The sequence below is a fragment of the Mustela putorius genome, unplaced genomic scaffold (assembly GCF_011764305.1).
Source record: "Mustela putorius furo isolate JIRA1106 unplaced genomic scaffold, ASM1176430v1.1 tig00003896_pilon_pilon_pilon, whole genome shotgun sequence".
Lineage (NCBI taxonomy): Eukaryota > Metazoa > Chordata > Mammalia > Carnivora > Mustelidae > Mustela > Mustela putorius.
Window position 1 is genome coordinate 8,495,148 of NW_025422045.1, and position 24,581 is coordinate 8,519,728.

General features: G+C 53.4%; 2 protein-coding genes across 3 annotated transcripts in view; one reads left to right on the forward strand and one right to left on the reverse strand.

The window, feature by feature from the left end:
* Positions 1–24,581, reverse strand: part of PIF1 (PIF1 5'-to-3' DNA helicase) — a 68,090-nt gene that overhangs the window by 16,710 nt on the left and 26,799 nt on the right. The window lies entirely within an intron of this gene.
* PLEKHO2 (pleckstrin homology domain containing O2) lies at positions 27–22,662 on the forward strand. Of its 2 annotated transcripts, XM_004758697.2 has the most exons (6): positions 30–175; positions 6,423–6,572; positions 10,838–10,954; positions 15,706–15,810; positions 17,302–17,400; positions 19,674–22,662. In XM_004758697.2, the coding sequence occupies exons 1-6, from the start codon at positions 164–166 to the stop codon at positions 20,682–20,684; spliced, it is 1,494 nt and encodes a 497-aa protein (XP_004758754.1). In that variant the 5' UTR covers positions 30–163; the 3' UTR covers positions 20,685–22,662. The 2 variants fall into 2 exon arrangements, with proteins under 2 accessions (XP_012914981.1, XP_004758754.1); XM_013059527.2 differs by lacking the exon at positions 15,706–15,810 and having other exon boundaries at positions 27–175.

Here is a 24,581-nt window from a genome sequence, read left to right on the forward strand (position 1 = left end):
TCTCCCCGCCCCCAACCCCGCCCCCCCGAAGTTTCTTGGGCCCCTGGCGGCCCGCGGGACAGAACGCAGAGAGCCACCGCCCGGCCGGGTGTGGATGGAGGTGGCGAAGCCCGCGCGGCGCGGGGAGTGAGCAGCGGAGCTGCGGGACCTCAGCGGACTCGCGATGGAGGAGGAGGTGAGGGCCGGGCCGGGAAGGAGGCCGGGGCTGGGGTCTTTGAGACCCTCACTTTTGTTGGGGTCGCAGGCTCAGGCCCTTGTTCCAACCAGCCCCTCTCCCGCGGTACTCCCGACATCTAACCCCTACCCCACCCCCATCCCCCCAGGCAGCTGGAGCAGGGGCTAGGGTTCTGCGTCCCGCTCTTCGCGGACTCCTTGGATATCTCGTCTTCTCTCACCAACTGTGGGCATCGCGGTGGTTATTGTTCCCATTGAATTGACGGAGAGACTGAGGCTCTGGTCAGTTAACGACTCGCTGAAAGTGGCTTGGGTTACCGGGCTCGAACGGGGTTATGGTTGACACCCCGTGCTGGCCAGGTCTGATCCGGAGGAGGTAGACTGCGGAGTCTGCGGGTTTCACAGTCCCTGTCTCAAGGAATCTTGAGGCCGTGACCGTGTCTGTTGGTCCCTTTATAAGTCCCTGTGATCCTCTTTTCCATACCCTCTCCCCTGCTCTGGAGTCAGGTCCACAGAAGGACTGATCCTGGCCACTGCCTTCCCCACCTCCTTGGGAGAGCCAACTCTCTGGCCAGCTGGGAGACTGGACCAGCAATGCCCCTTGAGCTTCCCTCTTCCACCTCAGGACTCTCTTGATCTGGAGTAATCCAGGCACTCAGTGACCCCTACCCTTGACTTAATCTCAGCTCTCCCAGCAGCGCCATCATGGAAGCACAGTGAGCACCTAGTGTGTATCTGTGGAATGAATACTTTAGAGCCGGGATCTGCTGAGTCTCAAGGACTTTGCTTCTTGTCCCCTGAGAGGGTCTCAGCTTTTGCCCTTCCCAGCCCAAGGCAAGGGTAGGTGTCTGCCAGCATGGGTGGAGAGGAAAGATGAAACCTTGTTCTTGGGGCAACCCTGGTCAGCTGGGGAGCCCTTGGTGGACCAGGCTGTTTGTGTCCGCATCAGTGTCTGGCTCCCTATTTCCTGGGGCCACAGTCTGTCGGGGTTTCCTCCAGGCCAGGCCCTGCATTTCTGTGGGATGGTAGATAAGTCACTTCCCCTCTCAGCCTGCATTTCCTCTTCTATAAAATATAGGGTTTGGCCTTCTCCCCCTGTGTTGTGTGATTGTGTCCCCTTCTCTCAGAGTGGGTGGAAGTAGGGGGCAAAGTCAGGCCACTATGATTTGCTGTGGTTTCTTGCTGACAGGGGTGGGGCTGCTCCTCCCCCACTCCAGGCCCCTGGTGTGAGTGTTGGACTGTCTGGTTGTGGCCCCTCCCCTTCTCCCAGAGGATGTGGGACAGGATTACTCCATCTCCTGATCTGCTCTGGCCCCCAATTAAGGGAAGTTCTCCTGGGGCCTCCTGGGCCGATGGTTTGTCTCGTGGCCAGCCCAGCCCTGCACTCCCTCTGGTTCTGAGTTTCTAGCATTGCTACTTACTGACTCCCAGATGCCAGGAGTCCCCCACATACCTGAGCCATCTAAGGTCTTGCCTACCTCCTCCCCATGCAGCTAGGGGCTCCCTATCTCCTTCTTCCTCTTAGGCATCCCTAATTCTTTTCCTCCCATTTCCTCTAATCATTTCTTTTTTCTGTAGGTCTCAGTGTCCATCGTTGTTTCTCTAAAACCTCTTAGATCATAGTCACTTGCTCTTCCCCATAACCTCAGGCAGGCCTCATCACCCCACATGGCTGTTTTTAGCCCTTTGCCTAGCTCAGAGCTTTCTCCCCGTGTCCCAGTTACCCTGGTGCCAAGACCCCTTGGCCTCAGTGGCCTCCTCTGTGCAGTAGCTTGATAGTCCTCATCAGTCTGAGGCTTAGTGAAGAAGTGCAGGTCTGGGCACTGGGCATTTGTCCGCTTGAGTTCTCGGGGCCTCAGTTTCCCCACCCATAAAATGAGGGAGGTGGGCCATCCACAAATGTGATTGATATACACGCAAAAGCTTTGAAAACTGCAGATATTATGGATATTGTTGCTGCCACTGGAGTAAGGTTAAAACCCCCAAACTGAGGCTTTCTTTCCTATCTCTGCCCTGGGGTCCTGCTACTCCCTGCTTCCCTCTTATAGTCATGCCTTTCCCTGGCTCAGCCTCTAGTGGCTCCAGGCTGCCTATTTGCCCATATCCATCTAGACAGGCAGGGCAGTGTCCTGTCCCAGCCCTGGTTTTGTGACCTTGAGCTAATCTCTTGCCCTTTCTGGGCTATACTTTCTCATTCAATAGTGAAGGGGTTGAGTATAGGGTCTTTGATACCCTTTGTGTCCTTCCTTCTCTTCTGGGTCAAGGTGTACGTCTCTTTCTTTTCTCACTCCTACTAAAACCTTAGCTTCTCCAAGGGCTTCCCACACTCACCCCAAGCCCTTACCCCACCAGAGAGCTAGGGCTGAGGTCCTGTGTTCTCCCAAAAGTGGGGAATGCCCTCCCCACCCCCAGACTGAGGACCTTCCCTGCATAGGGTCTATGTTGCCCTCATCAGACTGGAAGCTTCCTGCAGGCAGAGCCTGTGTTTCCTCTCTGGTTACCCCATCCCACCTTCTGACACAGTGGGTTCTTAGCAGGGTCTGGTCAGCACATCACTGGGTTTAGGCAAAGGGCAAGGGCAAAGGTCATAAGCTCCCTGTGATGTGAGGTGCCAGCAAGGTTCCTTCTACTCGTCTGAGAGTCTGCAGTCCTAGGAAGTGGACAACAGTGCTGCAGTTGCTATGGAGGGGTGTGAAAGATGGGGTGGGGTTTCCCATCTCCTACTTCTTCCCTTCTAGCCCTAGGCCTGCGCCAGCCTGCAGGGCTCACTGAGGGAGATGAGGCTCCTGCTGGTCATGTAGCTAGTGGGGGCTTTCCACCTGTTTCCTTCTGTGTACAGGGTTAGGGTGCCCTGGCATCCTTTTCTTTTCTTAAAGGAATGACCCAGAGTGCCTTGCATCTCAGGCAAAAGGGAGCCAGGCCGGTGCTTAGGGGTGCCTCAGGAGTTGCTCACAGGGGCTAGGGGAGGGTCTGAGTGAGAATGGGTGGGAAGAGAGGGTGAAACAGGAAGAACAGTGGTCAGCTGATCAATAAGAGGAGAGGAGGCCGAGAAACTGGGCTGAGCAAGACAAAACCTCCCCTGTGAGCCCTGCCAAGGGGAGGGGCCATTTATTAAAACTTACTGGGGCATAGCCAGGCCCCCCGGTGGGAGTGTCCGAGGGGCAGGGTGGAGGGTGGCAGGCAAGCACGACTCTGGCCTCCAGCCAGGCCTCCCTTTTGGGGGCCTCTTGCTGAGGCTGATTCTAGACAAGAAGACCCTTCCCTGGGCTTTGGTTTGTGCCACCTCCAGCCCCTCAGTTCTCACTCCCCCCATCCCTAAAGTGACTTCTTGCCTCAATCCCATCCTGTTCCCACCCATTCCCGAAGGCCCTGGACTTGCTTCTTTAGCTGACTCAGTCATGGTGTTCACTGAGCTCTGCTCTATCTACTACACCCTGAGAGGACAGCAGTTAAGGCACAAGTGTCTAGTATCGCCCCTTGGGAGCTTCTAGCTGACAGGAAGTTTTCACATGTCAGATAGCGGGTGAGGCAGGCAGGGGAGGTCACAGAGGGAGAGAACTTAGAAAGGGGTGTGCAATCCCATGGGGTGGTGGATGGGCCCCTGAAAAGCAGGAGGCAAGCTTGGAACTCAGCAGTGGGAGATCAGGCAGAAGCTTCGTGTTCTGCAGTCCCTACTGCTTCTGCTTCATTTGAGAGAGACTGAGAGTCTGCAGTCCTAGGAAGTGGACAACAGTGCTGCAGTTGCTATGGAGGGGTGTGCAAGATGGGGTGGGGTTTCCCATCTCCTACTTCTTCCCTTCTAGCCCTGGGACTGCGCCAGCCTGCAGGGCTCACTGAGGGAGATGAGGCTCCTGCTGGTCATGTAGCTAGTGGGGGATGAACACAGGGTCTCTGGTGTTGGGGTTGGTGCGTGATTGGATGTGAAAGAGTCAAAGTGTGCCGAAGTCCCCTCTTTCCCTGGTCAGGGTGGGTTGCTCTTAACTGGCCTTTAAGCAAGTCTCCCACTTCCACATTCCTCCATCCAGAAAGATCATTTGGGACCATCTCACTTCCCCATTTTCCTGCCTTCTACAAGTTAGGGAGAGATGTTGAGGGGCACCCCACATTCCTGGAGCTCCTGGGGTACTGAAGCCCAGCAGCTAAGCCCAGAAGGGCCTCCTAAATTCTGAACCAGGTCCAGGGAAAGTGTACCTGAGAACCAGAGGGGATGCCATTGACAACAATGACAATGAAAGCTACCATTTCCCAAGTTTAGGGTGTTCTAGGCACTACTTTATATAAAGGCATATCTTTATTCAACAAACATTTATTGAGCATCTACTGAATGCCAGATGCTATCTAGGCACTGGGGATATGGCAGTAAATAAAGCAAAAATCCTTGCCCTTGTGGAGTTAAAATCCTAGCAACTTCTGGTGTATAACCATTTCACAGATGAAGAAACCAAGGCTTGGAGAGGTTAAGTGGCTTGCCTTGGGTCTGTGTGACTTGGGCTTCAAAGCTGACTCTCAACCACCAGAGTGTGCAGTTCACAGGGGTGGGGCCACAGTGAGAACCAGGTTGGGGCTCCCCTGACGTGATAGAGAGCAAGGAGGCAGTGCCCTGCCCAGCCCCTGACAGCTCAGCACACTTCTGCCCAGGCTTGTCCTTCCAAAAGAAGCTGTGGCCACAGGGTATCCCTGGGGAGAGTTATGCTCCTTTTAACTGGGGCCCCTTTTTTGAACTTTATGTAAATTATAAAGTAGTCAAATTTAGTCAGTGCTAATTTCCTTCTAGCATCCTCTAGATTTGACACCTCTTGACCTTCCCTCTTTTACCCTCCCCTTCACACTCACTGCTGTGGGCACCAGTCACCGAAGCAAAGTGGTTAGCAAATTTTGGTGTATTTTTATTTTTCTTTCACAGATATTTCTTGAGCACCCATTATGTGTAAAGAAACAGGGCTAGGTGCTGGGGACCAGAGGTAAATATGACCCCATCTGATAGGCATGCACCTGATAGCCGGCCACCTAAGCAGATAATCAAGGGCCATGAGATGTCAGCAGCTAGCCTAGAGGCCCCAGGGTGGCTGCCCCTGTCCGAGAGGAAGACTCAGGTTTACCTCCTGTACCAGCCTGTGGTTGAAGGCAGAGTCCCTAGAGCCCTTACCAGATGGATGGCCACCCCCAAGTCCTGGCCTATGGTGGTGCTAAGAGCAGAGGACCTCCTGCTTTGGGGCAGGAGGTGGGGCCTGCAGAATGGGTTCTCTTGAAGGGCAGGAGGTGGGGCCTGCAGAATGGATACTCTTGAAGGGCAGGGGTGGAGAGGCAGATGACCACCACCTGCCTGCTTCCTCCCATCCTTCCACTCCTGCCTGAATGTCCTCTCCCCTGGAACGCCTTCTTGGGCCACCCAGACCTCAGCGAGGTCCCCCACCATCCTCTCTTACTCCCCTCTTCTGGATGCCGCCTTCACTGTAGCCTTCATAGCATTTCATGCTTGTTAATGTATTTGTGTCTCATGTTTGTTCGACTCCTCCTTCCCTGCATTGCCAGCTCTGTGAGGACAGAGATGCATTATTTTTACTCTTCTCTGCTTACGTCAGCACCCGTGACGTTGTAGGTGCGCAGTGTAGTGTTTGTTGACTGGTTGAATGAATCCATGAGAGGCAGAGTGGCGGAGCTGGAAGAACATGGGGTCAGAGACCTGGTTTGAATTCTGGATTTGTCCCTCCCACTGAGTGACTCTGGCAAGTCATCTCTCTGAGCTTCAGTTTGCCTGTGCCCTGTGGATAATGATGCTACCACCCCAGAAAGTAGTTAATATAGGTTAAGTGGGATGATGTGTGTAAAACATAATCTGATGCCTTAGTACTGAGGTGCCTGTTGCAATTATTGTTGTCGCTACTGTTCTTTTTAAGATTTTAGTTATTTGAGAGAGAGAGAACACAGACAAGCAGAGGGACGGGGAGAGGGAGAGGGAGAAACAGGCTCTCCACTGAGCAGGGAGCCCCACGCGGGGCTCAATCCCAGGACCCTGAGATCATGACCTGAGCTGAAGGCAGACATTTAACCGACTGAACCGCCCAGGTGCCCCTATTCCCGTTTCTCCTGACATTGGACTAAGGGTATCTGCCTTGGGGTTTGTGGGAAAAGTCATGTGGGATGGTATGAGGAGGTACCCAACAGAGGGACACATCCCTCTTGTGGCCAGTGGACAGTGTGGCCCCACGGCAGCAGCCCTCATGGCATGTCTTGGTGCTATCTTACAGGGCGTGAAGGAAGGGGGCGAGAAGCCTCGGGGAGCACGGAGGGCAGACAAGGCTGGCTGGATCAAGAAGAGCAGTGGTGGCCTCCTGGGGTTTTGGAAAGACCGGTATCTTCTCCTCTGCCAGGCCCAGCTGCTGGTCTACGAGAACGAGGTAAAGACCCCCCTGGCCCTGTGGTTGGGGGTGCTGGGAGATGGGGCAAAGGGATGGCAGCCCAGGCCAGCTGGAGGATCCCAGAGCTGGCACTGGAACACCTGCTCCACTCTTGGCTTGCTGTATAACTGGATTTGGTTTGAGACCTGACTCCTTGGAGTGCCTGATCTTCTCCGGGTCACTGTGGTGTGGGGACAGTACCTCTAGGTACAAGTCTAGGGCTCCTGGATTAGGGGCTTGTTGAAGGGACTTGTGTGTCTCCTCACTGTGTGTCTATACTGTAACTTCTTGTCATTGGGCTAGAAGCCACATAAGTGAATGTTCCAGAAAGCTAAAGCTTGTTCCATTCAGCAATGAGAATAGAAGTAACATTTTGCACTCATGCTTGTTGTGGGGCTCTTCCATATCTCCCATATGAGGCTCATAGTAGTCCCATGAGAGTGTCATCATGTCCCAGAGGAAGACACTGAAGCCCTAGGGGGCCAGTGACTGGTCAGCATCTCAGTGAATGAAGGAGTTGGGACCCAGAACAGATCCAGTGCTCCTTCCACTCATAGATTCTGGCAAGTAAACTCTAAAGCTTATTTTTGGTGGAAATTGGCTAAAATATGTTAAGTATTCTCTACCTTCTTCAACAGAAGGTGTTGGACTAAAAGTGAGTCTTTCCATGGTAGCTCCAAGTCACTTATTATTAGACTATACCATCCTGCCAAACCATACTTTTCAGCTTTTCTTTTTGCTTTAATGTCAAGACACAGTTGCCACTTCTGCCGTCCGTGTGCCTCTCATCGTCCTCACAGCTGCCCATGTCAGGCTTGTGCCCCTTCCCATCTCAGCAGGCTCGGAACTTGAACAACCAAGGATGTTAAAATTCTGTGTTAAGAAAGAGTCGATAAAGCTGTGGGTGAAGATCTGAGGAGGAAAGGTGGCTTTTACTTGTAGATGTTGTTTGTGTCCTGGGATAGATGCCATTGGAAGGCCCATCCACGGAAGATGGGCTATCCCTGCGTGCCTTTGACAGATGGAATACATGGGGCAGAACTGGCTTGGAGGCAGAGGAAGAGGGATCCTGCCTGTCTCCCACCGTCCTTTCTCAGCATCCCTCAGGTTATCTTGGCAAAGTCAGAACTGTCCCAGGCCAAGAAAGGTTGGGCAACCAGATCTAACAGTTTAGAGAACTGCCTCTGTGAAGCACCTTGCCTTTCCTGCCCGAGTCCCTGGGCTCATGGAGTTGCGGTGTCAGAAGCAGTTGGAGGAGGGCAAGGGAATGAAATGTGCAGACAGTCCCCCAGATGTTCTATACTGCTGCTGTTACCAAATTAGGATGTGTGGTAGCTGCAGCAGGGGGATATTTTTATAAATAAAGGCAGTTATCACAGCTTCCTTCAGTCCCAGCTGCCATAGGATTTGAATGACAAGCCCCCAAGCTGTCAGCCTGTCAGGCTGTGCCAGACTTGTCCTGGGCACCCTCTCCACATCTGGCCACAACTGGGAAGTGGGAAGGATTTCACATCCCATAAACATGAAACCTCTAAATCAGGCTTAAAAGTCACTATTAAAAACCTCCGTGCAATTTCAAGAACTTCGCACTTGGGGGGTAGGGAAGGTTGGCCCAGGAGCAGGAATTGAGAAATGCTAATGAGTTCAATTCCTCTTTCTGATGTCAGGAACTAGGCGAGTGCAAATGACTCTTGGCTGTTTCTTTACTGTCAGGGAGGCTAACATTCCAAAAATGCTACCCCCACCCAGTGCCTGCTGGTTTATCCGTTTTTCTGAGCTGCAGAAGGGCCAGATGATTCAGCGTTTGGGGTGGAGAGGAGACCCAGGTCAGGAAACCCTGGCGAGAGCCGGGTGGTGGGGATGGACTGACTTTTTGTTCCCAGACAGAGGAGGGTGTGTTTGGGCCTGTAGTTGTCCAGTTGAGGGAGGCCTGTGCACATGGGGCAGGTGAGCTGCTCTTTCTGGGACCAGGCCTCCTTCCCCAGGCAGCTTCTTTCCCTGGATGCAGGTAGGAGGGGACCTGCTAGACCAGAGTCTCACCCTGTGTCAGGCATTCAGTCCAGCAGACTAATCCAATATGTGTCCCTCTTGTGGGCGGCCTTTCACAGGGTGCTGTAGAGGTAACCAGACACATATGTACCCCAGGGTAGACAGAGATGCCCAGCAGGGAGTTAGGACTGCTCTTCCCCATGGCAGGGTGGCCCTAGCACCTCATATAGTGCCTGTGCCTGGCAGGTGCTCTGTGGATGGGAGACCTCAGAAGAGGGAGAGCACCAGGGCTCAGGTGTGGGGGTGTGGCAGGAGGCTTCCTGGAGCAGGTGGATATTACTAGCCCTGTGTGGAGTAGAGGAACTTGGAAAGGCTTGGAAACTAGGGGTTGGAAAGACATGCTTAGAAGCAAAAATGAAAAAAGACACTTAACTGAACCTGGATGGGAAAGATCTGGTCACCCTGGCCATCTATCTGTTCCCCTTCCCCAGACAGCCCAAACAGAGAGCAGGTCAATGGTTATCGCCCTTGGCTATACAGTCATCTCTTAAAAAATACAGATGCCTGGGCTCCAACCCGCAGAGGTCCTGATGAAATTGGTCTGAGATGTTGCCTGGGCATTGGGGTTTTTAAAGCTCCCAGATGCTATTTGTGGTTGAGAAGCTCTGGTGTAGAGCAGAGGTTCTCAAACTTTTGCATACAGCAGAATCACCTGAAGTGCTTGTTAGTCGTCAGACTGTTAGGCCCATTCTCCTGTGGTTATGATTCAGTGGGGATAAGACCTGAGAATTTGCATTTCTAACTAGTTCTCAGGTGATGCCGCTGCTGGGCCACGTGCCTCACTTGGAGGACCACTGAGACTCAGTGCCCTGTTGCTAAGGTATTGATCACCAAGCCTCTGACTGTGGCTGGAAGGAGTGGTGTGCTAGAAACAGCTCTGTTTGGGAGGCAGGAGGTAGCTTTGCGTTTGGCCCTGCCCCTTACATTTGTGTCTGTTCCCCCCGGGCAAATCAGTTGCCTGCAGTCCTCATTCTCTTCCTGCATATAGTGAGGCAAACACTGGGGCTGTAAGCTTTCATGAAGATTGGGAGGCTCAGGAGAATCAAGGAAGCAAAAGTGCCTGCTAAGTGTCAGGGCTTCTTAACATATGCAGATGATCATGGAGGGAAATCAGAGCATTTCCTCTGCAGACAGTTGAGTCACTGCCTCTCAGATATTCCACCAAAAACTGCAGAGCACCAAGGCGGTCCCTGGTGGGTGCTCTTGCTGGCTCTCTGAGTGATGTCCAAGCACAAGCATGTCCTTAACTTGTTGGCCAGCCTCTTGGGCAGCTCTCCCCTCCAGCCCCTACCTCCAGGGTTTGCTTCTTCTTCCCCGGATGCTCAAGGGTGAGAATGCAGCACACTGAGGAGCTGTTCCAGCTGGGTCTCCCCTGGAAGAGGAACTGACCACCCCTGGGTGGGGAGCTAATCCCAGGCAGCTTGCATCAAAGGCACCTGGTAGGTGGAGCCCCCGTGGAGAAAAATACACCAGTGCCAGGGCTGGTGGGCAGGAGTGCAGCCCAGCCAGTGTCCAGGGGTGGCCTAGAAGAGGCTGCCAACTATCTTTTTAGTGATGAGGCTTCAGGATGGCAGGTTCATGGGGGGATTGCTTTTGAAGGAACTCTTGCCCTCTCCATTGTGCAGGCCATGGAAAGTGGCCTCCCCGCCTAGCCAGGGGTCAGCGGAGGAAGACACCAAGTGGGGAAGTCAGTTCAGGATCATTGTGGTAAAGGCAGGGTGTGCAGCTCAAATGTGCCTAGTTCACATTTCCCTCTGTGGCTCTGCCTGGAAGGCTTTTTCTTTTTTTTCTTTTTTCTCATTTTGTGACATCCTGTTCCCTCTTCTAGGCTATCTCTTCCGCAGTTCTCTGTGTGGCCTCTGGGCCTGCATGGACCCCCAGGTGTCCTTTCCAAAGTCTCTCCAGCTTCTGCTGTCTCCTCCTTTGGCCTTAGGCATTTGAGTCAGCCCTGCTGCCCACCTCCAGCCTGGGTGCCCTGGATCTCATGTGGATGCTGAGCCTTGAGGGCACCCTTCCAGTCAGCACGGGCGGAACACTACCTACTTGCTGGGGTCCAAATACCACATCTTGGTGATTGACTGGCAGCCCAAGGTTGCCTTTTGACAGCATGATGCCCTTACTGAGTGGGATCAGGGTCTGAGGTGGAGCCTGGGTGATTGAGGGTCTGGATGTGTCTGGCTCTCATCGATTCATGTCTTCTCTACCTCCCTCCCTAGGATGAGCAGAAGTGTGTGGAGACAGTGGAGCTGGGCAGCTATGAGAAGTGCCAGGACCTTCGTGCCCTCCTCAAGCGGAAACACCGCTTTATCCTACAGCGATCCCCGGGGAACAAGGTAGGGCTATGCCCACTGCTGTCTGACCTCCCTCCAGGCCAGGGTAGGTTTGGGAAGATCACCCCCGGAAGGCTCTCTAAGGCAGGCTGGGCCCCTGGATATAGCCTCTGGAGGGTCTCTGCAGTGTGGCTGAGGCTCAGACCCAGGGTCTGCCACAGGTTGGACCTTTTACTCATTTTGGCCCGGAGTCTCCCCAGCCCCTGGTTGATGCATTTAGGACACTTCTGAGATACCTGATCCCCTCTCCCCTTCCAGGCTCTGGGGCCTCCTTCCCAGGCTGTAGTTGGAGGTGGGGCCCTTGGCCTGCTCTCACACCCTGGACATATGAGGCTCAGAGCTGAGACAGGAAAACTGGGGAATGAGGCCTTCAGCTCACCAGGCTTGCAGTACCCTGATGCTGTCTGGGGCAGAGGGGAGGCTGTGACCTCCACTTCATCTCAGGTCTTCGTGGGTGGGCCACCCCTCCTGCTCCATCCTGGACTCAGTGCTCAGAGACCTGCAGCCCCCCACCTTCCCTCCCTTTGCACTTTCTGTTTCTTGGCTAAAGCTGGAGAAGGTCTCTTGCCTGGGTGGTTCTTCCCCTGGGACGCACTGTGTGTGCAGATGAGGTTTTCTGTTTGCACCACATTTCTCTGGCAGGGAGTCTGGGTGGGTGTTGATGCATGATATAGTTTCACAGATGTCAGGAGGGAGTTCACATTTGAGGCTGGCGTGTACAGCACCTCTCCAGCTTGCGCCCATCTGCAGCTGGGCCACGCCTCACCCCAACCCCTGCACGTCATACAGAGCCTCACAGAGCGAGGCTGAGTCACAGAGGCGGGGGGTTGGGAGCATCTGGTCTGGGTCTGCTGGAGGCCATTCTGTTCTCCCCCAGCTTTAAGGGCCAGGAGCCTAAGTCCTCTGATCCCCAGGGCTCTAGGCCCTGGAGGAGGCTGTGATGTGTTACTCACTAACCCTTTGTCCAGCTCCAAGGAGGGTGAGACACAGAGGCATCTGTGGAGCTCTGGTAATTGGGGTATGAGTCCAGGTTTATGGTGCTGTGATAGTTCATGGGGCTGGACCCTGGTTTCACTTGACATCTGCTGCTTAGGGCTCTTAGGAGAAGGAGAACCGTATTTTGGTCTTTCAGTCCTGTTAGGCCTCTCCCTGTTCTGGAGACCTACTTTTCTCTCTGAGCAGGCATTGTTGTGTGTGAGTGACATGCAGAGCACATTATGTGTGGAGGGTTGTGTGTTTGTGTATCTCTTTATATGCAGGTGAGTGTTCACCTGACCATGGGTCTCTCTGGGTCTTTTTATGTCTCTGAGTGAGCTTCTGTGGATGTGGGGGGCTAGGGCTGTGTTTGTCCTCTGCCAGTGCTGTTGTGTGGGCCGCTTCCTTTACCCAGCTTTAACAATCAGTTGATGGTGGGCTTAGGCGGGTTGGGCCCAGCTCAGGGTGGCCCATCACCTTCAGAGGGGCCTGTTTGTGCAGCTGCATTCTTAGCTGCTTTGGCCAACACCCTGCTTTCCACCCCCAATCCTGTTAAGAGTTCAGGTTGGCTCTAGGTGACTCTGGGAACAGGATGATAAGTCAGGGAGATGGGGCTATGGAGCAAGTAGTGGGGGCTGCAGGATGGTGGGAGGACATACATCTGGTTCCACTCCCCTGGCTCTCACCACCTGAGGAACTACAGAGAGCAGGGCTCTCCAGAAATCAGATAGTGCACCGCCCAGAGCACCATGTCCCCCGCGTCCTCTCACCCTCCTTTTCCTATCGCCCTGGGTGTTCCCCATCCTCGGTGAGGCCGCCGGCTGGCCGGGGAGGTCACATGACCCTGGCAGTCTGGTCCTGAGGCTGCCTTTTTTTCCCCCTCTAATCAAATAAACAAAGACTCCAGTGTCTTGCATGTCCTTCTCCCCCTGCCTCCCATCCCCACGCCCTTGCCATGAGGTCACAGGCAGACGCTGCCAGGAAGCAGGGTGGCCTAGCTGGGCCTTGCTGCCCTGCTGGTCTCGGCCAGCTTGGCCCGTTCCTCTTTCCTGCTGCCTGTCTCCCCCTCCCACTTTTTTCCTCCCTGTCATTTTGTCCTCCCCCCTTTCCCAGGTCATGTAGGCCTATTCTGTGGCCAGTCCTATTAGCTGTGAAACTCCTAGCAGCTCCTGTGGCCCTGGGGCTTCTTGGAAGCACTTGAGAAGGACCTGTGCAGCCTGTGGCTCTTTGGGACACAGGGCCAGGGGTGGGGCAGGAGGAATAACTTCTTGGTATTCCAGTTGTGCCCATTCTGGCCCCCCTGCGGGATGCCTGACTCATAGAGCCAGGATAACAAGGTTCTTCAGAGTGGGACTGGGTCCGATTTAACCACGTATTCCGTCTCCCAGGGGATCCCTTGGGCTAGTGTGTAGGTCTTCCTACGGCCTTCTCCCTCACGGAGAAGAGAACAGAAGCTGACCCCCTGCCAACCCCCAAGCCTTTTTCATGTGGGCTGGCCGGTGGGGAAGGACTGCAGCTTGGGTTGGGCACAGTGGTTCTGATCTTGTCTCACTGAGGCCTTGAGTAGTGCACAGGCCTGTGCATTGTGGGTTGGTGGGACTAGAACACTTTTAGCTTGACGCCCAGGCCAGTGCTCTTTCTCTGCCCTGCTCTTGCTCCATCTGTGGCTGAGTTCAAGTGTATGCCTCCGCAGTTCTCTGGCATGCCAAATCCTGTACTATGCAGGCGCCCCACCATCTCTGGGCCTGCGAGGAGGAGGAGCAGTTGGGCTCCAAGGAGCTGGCCCTGGACCACCTTTCTGACAGCCCCTGTCCCAGGGTTGGGTGGGCCTTTGCAGAGCCTCGATGTAGCCACTGTCCCTCCCTGAGCCCCCTGCAGCCCTGATGGCTAGGCTAAGAGGCAGTTGCCAAGGTGCCCTGGGGTTTCTGACTTAACTGCAGATCTGCTGCCAGGATCGAATTTACCCTGGTCATGCAAATGAGCATTTGGCTGTGCCTGGCATGGGGAGGTGGGTGGGTCCCAGGGCCCTGCATGAGAAGGAGGTGGCAGCCAGGAGGAAGTTATATAACGAGGATGCTGCGGGGGCCAGGCGGACTGTGCTGTTACATAACTTAGAGGGTGGCGGGAGGGAAGGCGCTATCTGACACCAGGGTGGGGGATGGGCAGGCTGGCAGCCTTCCCGACCAAGAACTAGGGCATCTTGAGGTCAGAGTGGGCAGTGGTCCAAAAATGGGGCAAGGGAAGGAACTGTGGGTCAGTTCATTCATTTATTGGCTCATTCATTCAGTAACTGTTTACTGAATACCTACTGTGTGCAGGGCCCTGGCTTTAGTCATGTTTAATTTCCTCAGCATTGCTTTGGGGCAGGCATGACCCCTTTATCCAGATTAGGAAACTGGGACTGTTTTGTCAGAAGGCAGGCAGTAGTGATAATTCCTGTTATTGAGCACTCTGTGCTGAGCTCCTGATTCAACACCTGAGATACACAGTTGATCTTCACAGCTCCATGAGGCGGGTTGTGGTGGTCTTGACCTTTTATAGATGAGGGAACTGAGGCTTAAGGTCAGCCAGCTGTAGGTGGTGTTCTGTCTAATTCAGAGGCCCTAGTGTGCAAAGTGGCCCCTTAGTGTATGTGGCTTTGCTACTTTTATATTTCCTGTCTGACCTTGGAGCCAGACAGGGAGGGGGCTCTCTGAGCTGCCCTCTGATGCTTCTTTTTTCCCAAGATTTAAATTTCTTTTTTTAAGTAATCTCTACACCAATGTGGGGCTCAAACTCACAACCCTGAGGGATGCCTGGGTGGCTCAGGCACTTAGGCATTTGCCTTTGGCTCAGGTCATAATCCCAGGGTCCTGGGATTGAGTTCCATATCCGGCTCCTTGCTTAGCAGGGAGCCTGCTTCTCTCTCTGCCTGCTCCTCCCTCTGCTTGTGCACACACACACACTCTCTCAAATAAATAAATAAAATCCTAAAAAAAATAAATAAATAAAATCCTAAAAAAACAACCACCACCACCACCACCACCTCACAACCCTGAGATCAAGAGCCTCATGCTCCACTAACTGAGCCAGCCAGGTGTCTCTCTGATTCTAATGTATGAGCTGGGAGCTCCTGCCTGAGATGACAAGGGACCCCTGGGGTGGGGTGGGATGGACTCAGGAGACATGGGATTACTTTAGGTCACCTTGGCCAAGTCCCATCCCATCTGTGTAAGCCTCTGTTTCCTTATCTGTACAAAGAGGGGGTTGGAATTGAACCCCGGTGCCCTTTCTCTTGTATAATCTATGATTTAAGGGCAGAAAGGAGACCCTGGGACTTTTTCACTTGGCCAGGGCTGAACGGGGGGGCCCCTGGGAAGCTGCATGTGGCCCTGGTTCCAGGGGGTCTTCACTGATGGATACCCTTCATACCTGTCACCTCTTACTATACTCAGCCTGGTGTGGAGGAACATCGGGACAATTCCTACTTTATGGAAAAAACAGGCAGCTGGTCTGGGGAACTTAAATGGAGTAAGACCTGATGTTGGCTCTTCCCACAGGACAAGGTGTATTCCAATCCAGATCTCTGACAGCATCATGCTGAGAACGAGCCCCTTCTCTGCTAGATCTGTGACCCACCCCCAAAGCCCCATGTCAGACCTGTTATGCGGGTCATTTCAGTTTGCTCCTGGCCAGCTGTGCCAGGGCAGACTTTGGGATCTGGGATGGGAGGCTTGTTAAGACCCCAAATATAAATTCTGTTAAACGTCTGCCATCCACTCCATCCATGCTCCCTGCAGGTCAGCGACATCAAATTTCAAGCAACCAGTGGGGAGGAGAAGGAATCCTGGATCAAAGCCCTCAATGAAGGGATCAACCGAGGCAAGAACAAGGTTTTTGATGAGGTGCGATACGGTCCTGTGGATGACTCTATGTCCACTTTCCCACCATGTGTGATCTCAGAGAGGATTCTGCCTGCCCCACCTCAGACAACCTCTTGATTATATCATTGCTGCAAACACTGAACATCTGCTATTGTTACCTCATGTAATACTCACAACATCTCTAGAGTAGTGTACCCATTTTAAGGATGAAGAAACTGAGGTGTCAATAAATTAGGTAATTTGTTTTAAATTAAAAAATGAGTAAGTGATAGAGTAGAATTTAACTAGTGGCAGTCCTGCAGCCTTTCCAACCCAGCCTTAGCTGAAAACAGCTGGTGGGCCCAGCCCGGAGAGGTCTTGAGGGGGCTGAGCTGAGAGCTTTCAGTCAAGTCTAGGCCAGGCTGGCTCTGGCCTTGGGCCTCCCATCTGTCGGCAATGACCAGCCAGCCCCCCGTACTGTAGTGTGATCTGTGGCAACAGTGGCTATGATCAGGCTTTCAGTAGGCAGGGTATCCCATGGGCCCAGATCTCCTAGGGAGGATTTGTCTTTGACATCATGGATTCACAGCTATTTGGGTTAAAATGGACCTGGGGGCCACCTAAACTGAGCCCTTGGATTGCAGAAGACTAAGACCTGAGGGAAGGGATCTTCCCAGGCAAGTCCCTCTTAACACCTAGGTCTCCTGCTTCACAGCCATGACTCCTATGTCATGTTTTATGAGACTCCATTATGCTCAGCTCTTTACTAGCTGGAGAAAATATCCCCATTTCGTGGGTGAGGGGTGATGGGACATATAGATGTTGGGGGCCACTGAAACAGCTGTCTGTCAGCCCACAGACTTGGAGCAGTCAGGAACAGATTGTTCGCCCTGGCCCCCGACCCAGGGTGGGACTGACCTTGAGCCTGACTTAAGGGTTAAAGAATCTTAGCCACATTCTCCATCAAGGACAAGCTGCACTGGGGTTTAGAGTCTGGATTTCCCATGCAAATCTTACTTACTTTGGCTTCCCAGCTATTCCTGACTGTCTTTCCTTACCATCAGAGAGGATATGCTATCCTCTAGACACCCTAGCCCAAAGGGGCAGAGGCCCTGCTCTTTCCTGGGCTTTTTGCTTTTCCAAGGACCTGGGAGAGTGACAGGGACCATTTTCTGGAAGCCAGGCACCAGGGGATCATGGGCCTTCTTCCCGCTCCCCCAGCTGAGCACAACAGTAGCCTCAGGCCTGCTGGTATGTGTTTGCAGTAAACTGAAGGGCAAGGGCTGGTAGCCCAGATCCAGGCAGGAAGACTGAGGCAGAGAGGAAGAGCCTCCAACTGCTGAGAGATGACAAATGCAGTGTAGCAACAGGAAGAAAAGCAAAGTCCAGACACAGGGAGATGCCTCAAAGAAAGGGCCAGTGGTGGGGCCCTGCCCTCTAAAGGGAAGATGATGGTGTAGACCCTGCCTCTGAGATGGGCCTGGGCATTTCTTCCTCTCCCCGCGGGGCACTGACCTTATTCCTTCTTCTCAGGTGAAAGTGGACAAGAGCTGTGCCCTGGAGCACGTGACACGGGACCGGGTGCGTGGGGGCCAGCGGCGCCGGCCACCTACAAGAGTCCACCTGAAGGAGGTAAGACTTTGCCCCCAGCTTAGGTCAGAGGTCAGTTGAGCCGGGGATCCCAGCTCCTCAAGGTGGCAGCCAAGCTCGGGCCACCTTTTTACCTGAGGACTCTTGGAGTTGGGGCTTCCTGAGTGGTATGCAGGGTGTCTGTGTGTGGAAGCTTGTGTGTCATATGTGCTTGGGGAGGAGAGATGCCTGCTTTTGCTTGTTGAGTCTACATACTGGCCTTATCCAGAGTCGGTACCTGAGGGAAACTGAGATCCTGAGGCTAGGCCCTGCCTCTCAGAGCTCAGCTTCCACCTGGAGAAAAGACCTGCCCGCATACTCCTCTAAGCAGAGTTGTGTCTAACTTCTGTACAGAGGAGGGCTCTGAGAGACGGGAGGGCTCTCCAAGCAGGAGAGACCATGGAGGGCTCAACTGACACTTGAGCCAACCCTTGAAGGATAGGAAGGGTTTCAGTTGGCAGACTTGATGTGAGGGAGCCCCCTGGCCAAGGGAATGACCTGAGCTGAGGTAGGAGAGTTTGAGGTATTCTGAGTTCTTCTGACGGGTTGATGAGTCTGGGAAGGTGGGTTGAGGGTAGGAAATTGTAGAGGCCTTGAATGCTGGAGCTGGGAATAGAATGCACTGGAGGGTACATTCCAGAGATCAGTTGAGGCCCAGGGTGCAGTGGGTTGGGCTGAGGGAGGGAAAGGCAAGGAGCCAAGAAAAGGGAGAGGTGGGCCCTCCGGACCCCAGGAGGGGATGAAAAGAGAGGCCATAATGGGAGAGACACTGCGAAGCAGGAGCCATCTGGGCTTGCCACTGAATACAGGGTTAGGGGAGGCAGACCAGACAGAGGGGAGGGTGGTCCACAGGTGGACCCAAGCCTGCCAACTGGGTGAATGATGGCCCTGGGAATGGAGAATCTGGAAGAAGTTATAGGCAGGGTGAGGGTTGTGTTACAGGCAGTGTTGCTGATGGGGGTGGATGTTGGGGGGAGAGATTTTGGAGGCCAGGAAAAAACCTCAGCAAATGCTACATTTGGGGAGTGGGACCAGGCAGTAGATAGCCAAGGAAGAGGAAGCCAGAGAGGCAAATGGCAGTCCAGAGCACAGGACATGGGGGTTATCAGCCAGGTTGGCAGCCACAAATCACAAAGGCAGGACTGGGGAAAGGGGCAGGTGGTGACATTTACTGCATAAATTTTCTCAGAAGAGGAGTTGGCTTAGGTTTGTCAAGGGGAACAGGGCTGGGGGTGCCAGAGGGAAGGGGACCATGGTAGGGAGGAGAGAGAAGGGAAGGGGCCAAGGTCATTGGAGAGTTTGTTTCTGAAATGAGACAGCCTGTTCATTGCCTGTCAACTGAGAGAATAAAGCCTGCAGAAGGAAAGACTGACATAGCCAGAGAGAAAGGAAATGCCTGAGGGGGTGGGCTAGGTGTTAGGGGAGGGCTGGCCTTGGAGGGAGAGACCCTCTGAGAAGAATTCAGGGAGGGACTTATGTCCCAGTGACTGAGTGAGCGTATGTGTTGGCCAGATCACCTGTGTGCATGGTAAAAGAGAGGCACCCTGGGAGAGGCCTCCTGCCCAGCCCTGCTCCAGGGCCTCTGAGGCTCCCTGGGAGGGTCTCCATCACTGGGGGGCTGCTGGGTGTCCCTGTGGTCCCTAGGGCAAGGTGAGGGGGCAGCTGCTTACTTGGTGCAGCTGTCCTCCTGTAGCGGTCAGCTATGGTTTGAGACTACATGTGACGGCATGAGGAGAGTAGGCACTGGCTGCAGAAATCTGGGCTGGAGGGCTGGCTCTGAGGCTGGCAGACGAGAGAGCAGTCTCCAGGAAGGGGAAGCAGAAATGAGTGGGCTCGAGACAACTCAGAAGACCATGTTTGAGTCCTGGTCCCATTGCCCCGCTGAGTGAATGGTTGCACAGACAGGATCCTCCCAAGGCCAGACATCCAGAAAGAGATCAGAAACAGAGCTGGAACCAGGTCCCCTGCTGCCCAGGCCAATACAGTTGCCACTATAAAGACTATAAAGCAGTCTCTTTCACAGGCTGGGCACCAAGAGGACTAGGCTCTGACTTCCTGGCTTGTGATTCCAAAACAGGGAATTCTGTGCAAGTGAGGGAGAGGAAAGGATTCATTGAGAATCAATTTAGCTTCTAATCATGTGGCCTTGGAAGCAGAGAGTGGGGTCTGGGGACCTGGGCAGCCTGGATGGGAGGGCTTGAGTACCCTTATGGGTGGACACATCTGACCCAAATGCCAGTTACCCAAGATGACACCCATATACTGTCCCCTACCAGGTAGCCAACGCAGCTTCTGATGGGCTTTTGCGCCTGGACCTTGAAGTTCCAGATAGTGGGCCACCGGTGTTTGCCCCCAGCAATGATGTCAGTGCAGCCCAGCCCCGGGAGATACTCAAGCCCCCTATGCCTCCTACCAAGCCTTCCCCAGCACCTGAAACGACCAGCCTTGGTGACAGCATGGAGACCCCTGCTGGGGAGGGAGCCCCATCCCCTGTCTCAGCAAGCTCTGAGTCCCACCCTGGGAGCCAAGAGGACTCAGAGACTCCAGAGCAGGACAGTGGCTCTGAACAGCCCCCCAACAGGGTTCTGCCGGACAAACTGAAAGTGAGCTGGGAGAATGCCAACCCCAAGGATTCCCCTGACTTTGAGAGTACAGAAATCCCGGTTCCCTGCTCTGAGACTCCTGAAGCTGTGCCCAAGGAGGGTGGGAAGCCCCCTACACCTCCACCCAAGATCTTATCAGAGAAACTGAGAGCCTCCGTGAGTAGGATGGAGGCTTCTGGGCCAGCCCAGAGTCCTGAGGCCTCTGAGACCTCTGCCCCAGACCCAGCAGAGATTTCAGTGAATGGCATGGATGACAGTCCCAAGCCCATCAAGCCACCCCAGGCCTCAGGCATCTCAAAAACGACACCAGAGGATGCAACAACACCCACAGCACTGCCCCGCTGGGACCTGCCACCTCATTTCCATCCCCGCTGTTCTTCCTTGGGGGACCTCCTTGGGGAAGGCCCGCGGCGCCCACGGCAACCTGGAGAACGGCTGTATCGGGCCCAGCTGGAGGTGAAGGTGGCCTCAGAACAGACAGAGAAGCTGCTGAACAAGGTGCTGGACAGTGAGCCGAACCCCGTAAATGCTGAGACATTGCTCAGCCAGGCTGTGGAGCAGCTGAGGCAGGCCACCCAAGTCCTGCAGGAAATCAGAGATCTGGACGAGCTGAGCCAGGAAGCACCTGGGCTAAAGGAGAAGCGGAAGGAGCTGGTGACCATCTACAGGAGAAGTGCACCCTAGGGCCTGCTGGTCCAGGGCACGGTCCCTCCTAGTCTGCCCAGTCCATCACTGCCCAACCCTGCCAAAAAACATGCTTCTGCTCAGGCTGCAGAAGGGCCATTAGGCATGTTGGGGGCATGGCCAGGACCTGCAGATTCCTGGCATCCTTCCCACCCTGCTCTGGCCAGTGGGGCCAGGTGCCACCCAGGGCCACTATCTGGCCCAGCCTCTAGGCTCTGGGCTTGGGCTGGGAGCACACACTTGGTTGCTTGCATGGTTGTTCTGAACTGCCCCAGGGCTTTAGCATGGCACTTGGGGTTTCTGGGGGTGACATCATCTCTGCTTCCCACCCCCAGTAGTTTACATTCCTGACTTCTGAATAGAGCACAGCTGAGCCCCCCTGCAGCTCCCATGTCCACATGTTCCCGGACAGAGAGCCTTATGGCAGAGGCAGCTCCGAGCCGTAAGCAACCCTCCCCACACACCTACTATAACTAGCTGCCAAGGCCTTGGGTCCAAGCTCTAGGTTCTTCCCTCAGCTGAGTGAGACCTGGAATCCAGCTAGGGCCTGTGCCAGCAGGTGGGAGGCAGCTGTGTGAGAATGCCATTGGATGTGTGGCTCCTTTCTGGGCTTGTTTCCCATTCTGCAGGCCTTCCCCTATGGTGAGCTATGATTGGAGTATTCCAGGGTGGAGGACAAACTCAAGGGTCTTGTAGTCTAGTCTCTATCCCTGAACCAGCCTGTGTCCAGCCTTGCACATTCCTGTAGAGGTGAGCCTGAGAATGGCTCTGAAGTCAACATCAGAAAATCCTGTATATACGTCATTATAAATCAACCTTCAGAAGAGAAGCCACCTCAATTTCCGTGCCTCCCCAGATGGGATTTATATCTGGGTCTCTGGTTCCACCTCCACCGAAACAGGTCCAATACCCCAATCATTTGTTTGAATGCTGATGGGGGTATGCTGGGGCCTGAAATAACTTACCTTTTCCCTGTTCCCCCCACTCCTCTGGCTCAGGCCCCAGATGGACTGCTCCTCCTGAACTTCCTTGTGGAACGGGCATTTTTTTCTGTCCCTTTCCTGGTCCATGCTTGCCTGGGCCTCTCTCTCTTTGTCCCACCTCCCTCCCCCAACACCCCCCCACACAGTTGTCCCTGGCTCTGGGGATCCATCCAGTCCCTGTGTAGGTGCAGAGCCTCCCAAGGGCCACAGCCGCTCTCCCTGGAGCCTGTGGGAGTGGGAGCAGCTTCTGACAGGTCTGCTCAGGGGGTTTCTGCATGTGCACTTTTATTTACTGAAAAAGGAGAAGGGAGGGTCATAGCTGCATGCCCCGGCCTTTCTGTCCAGTGCCCCATCACCAGTCGTGCCCACTGAGACCTGCCAGTGCAGGTCAATGCCTTCTTTACTGTACTTCTACTTTGTTCTTGAGGATAATGGCCAGGGATCAAGAAGGGCAGATGGCTACTCTGCAGCCTGTCCTAGGCAGGGTGGAGGTGAACAGCAATGTCCTGACTCACGAGGCCCCACTGGTCTCCTCAAACTACACTCCATGGACAAAACTGGGCTCCCATGCCACAGTCTGCCTGTCTGTCTGCCTTCAGTAGGAGAGCAAGGATGTTATCATGTGCCCATGTCACATGGCCCCCTGCAGTCTTCTCTTGGGGAACAGCTTTCCCCCCACCAGCAGCCTGGGCTGGGGCTTTAGCCAAGTCACCTGTTTCCAGGGACTAGAGCCTCAGTTTCCTCCTCTGATAAGTGACCAGATTAAGCAAGTAGCTCTGGGACCATCTCAGTGACCTAATGCCATTGGTTCCTATGGAGTCCCCATGCCATGGTGGCCTGGGCCCCAAGGGGAAAGCTAGCTTCAATGGGAAGGGTAGAAGGTTGGGGAATATACAGGGGCTGCCTTGCCTGCCTCCTTGAGGAGGATGGCATTCCATGTCTTCTGTCATGAAGCGCCTTTCTTGAAGTTTGGCAATAAATCCCTTTTTATGGAACTTCTCTGCCGCAAGCCTGTTTGTTAGTGTGGGGATGAGCTCTAGGGCTGGCCTCAAGGAAGCAGAGGGTAGGCGGGGGTTGGTCAGCGACATCACCAGTCTTTTAAGTTTCATTCTAGGGCTCCCTTCCCATAGGCTGTGCCCCATCTTTGCTAAACTCAGCCAGGCTCTCCAATTTTGCCCCCTCCCCACCCCCACATACACTGTTTCTATAGCTGGGAGCTAAGTGTCATAAAAAACACTTGAATTTTTAGAGACTATTTAGAAATTATTTCAAACAGAAAATTTGCAAGAATAAGAACAGTACAAAGAAAACCCATGTGTTATCAGACCCATTGGTTTATCTTTTGAGTGCTTTCTGTCTTTAACATATATTTTTTCTGAATCACTGAGGAATTCATTTTCATGGTCCCTTATCCCTAAATACTTCAGTGAGAATTTCCTAAATATATTCTTTCATATAACCATAATACAGTTATCAACTTCAGAAAATTTAACATTGGTGAACTTATTATTGTTCTTATTCCAGTTTTGTCATTTGACCCAATAATCTCATTGATATTTTTCCTTCAGTATAGGCTTAAGTATTGCATACTTAATCTGAAATGTTTCCACAGACTTTGTGGCTGTGATGTGGATACATTTGAAGAATACAGCCCTTCCTCCCCCTCCCCTTTGTTTAAAAAACGATCTATTTATTTATTTTAGAGAAAGAAGGAAAGAGAGAATCTCAGGCAGACTCCCCACTGAGCACAGAGTCCAATGGAGGGCTTGATCCCACTACCCCAACATCATGACCGGAGCCAAAAATCAAGAGTTGGGCACTCAACCGACTTCCCACCCAGGCGCCCGCCCCCAGCTTTTTATTAGAACATCCCTCACTTGGGGTTTGTCACTGAGGTTTCCTCATAATTAGACTGAGGTTATGGATTCTCAGCAAGAAAACTGCATAGGTGACAGCAGGTCCTTCTCAGGGCATATGACCTTCATTCATCCCTCATTAGTGATGTCAATTTTGATCTCCTGGTCAAGGTGTCTGATTTTTCTATTGTATAGTTTTTTTTTTTCTCTTGCAGCTAATAAACAATCTGGGAGATATTTTAAGACTGCACGAATATGTTGCACTTCATCAAAATTTCCCTGTAGATTTAGTATTCATTGATGATTCTTGCCTGACAGATGTTTCCTATGATGGTTCAAAATTATTCCAGTTGTTACTTGGCCCTCAGAGCCTGTCCTGGTTAGGGGTGAGCCTGGGCCCTACCCACTGCACCCCCAATACACTCCTAATACAGCAGGATCCCAGGGCTTCACTGAGTGTTCTTTGGAAGCCCCTGGGCCAGTGTACAGAGATCCAGTTCAAACTGCCATGGCCCAAGTCCCTCTTAGCCTTGAAGACCTCACTTATGAAAAGGAGATGTACCATGCCCCTACTCCTGATGTGAAAAGGCACTGCTGTGCTCCCCAACGGCTGGCTCTCTTCCTCCTGTGAGGGATGCTGGACAGGGCTGGTGGCCAGCATAACAGGAAGCACCCGATTCAGGGCTTATTGACTGGCAATGATCCTTGAATCCCGCCTGAATTCCCCTGCCACTGGCCTCTGAGTGAGTGGCCTATAGAGCTGGGGAGACCTAGGTGAATCATTTCACTTTCACAGGTCCCTTATCTGAGAAGAAACGAAGATAAGGGAGAGAAAGCCCTTTACTGGTAAGGGTGTCCCCCAACCCTGGCCCAAGAATGAGGTCCCCTCTGGAAGGCCACCTTGGAGAGGGTGGCTGTGGGAAAGGTCTTAGTGGCCAGCCACATGGCTGAGGAAGGATATGGTGAGAACCTTCTGGTCTAGTGGGCTGGGGGCCTATGTGGAAGAGAGGAGGTGGGTTTTTTTGTTTTGGTTTTTTTGGGGGGTTTTTTGGACTACT

Excerpts from the sequence above, each read along its gene's own strand:
- PLEKHO2 (XM_004758697.2), top strand. Across the intron at positions 6,573-10,837 it reads TGCTGGTCTACGAGAACGAG|GATGAGCAGAAGTGTGTGGA; the intron begins GTAAAGACCCCC and ends CTCCCTCCCTAG. Across the intron at positions 17,401-19,673 it reads CAAGAGTCCACCTGAAGGAG|GTAGCCAACGCAGCTTCTGA; the intron begins GTAAGACTTTGC and ends GTCCCCTACCAG.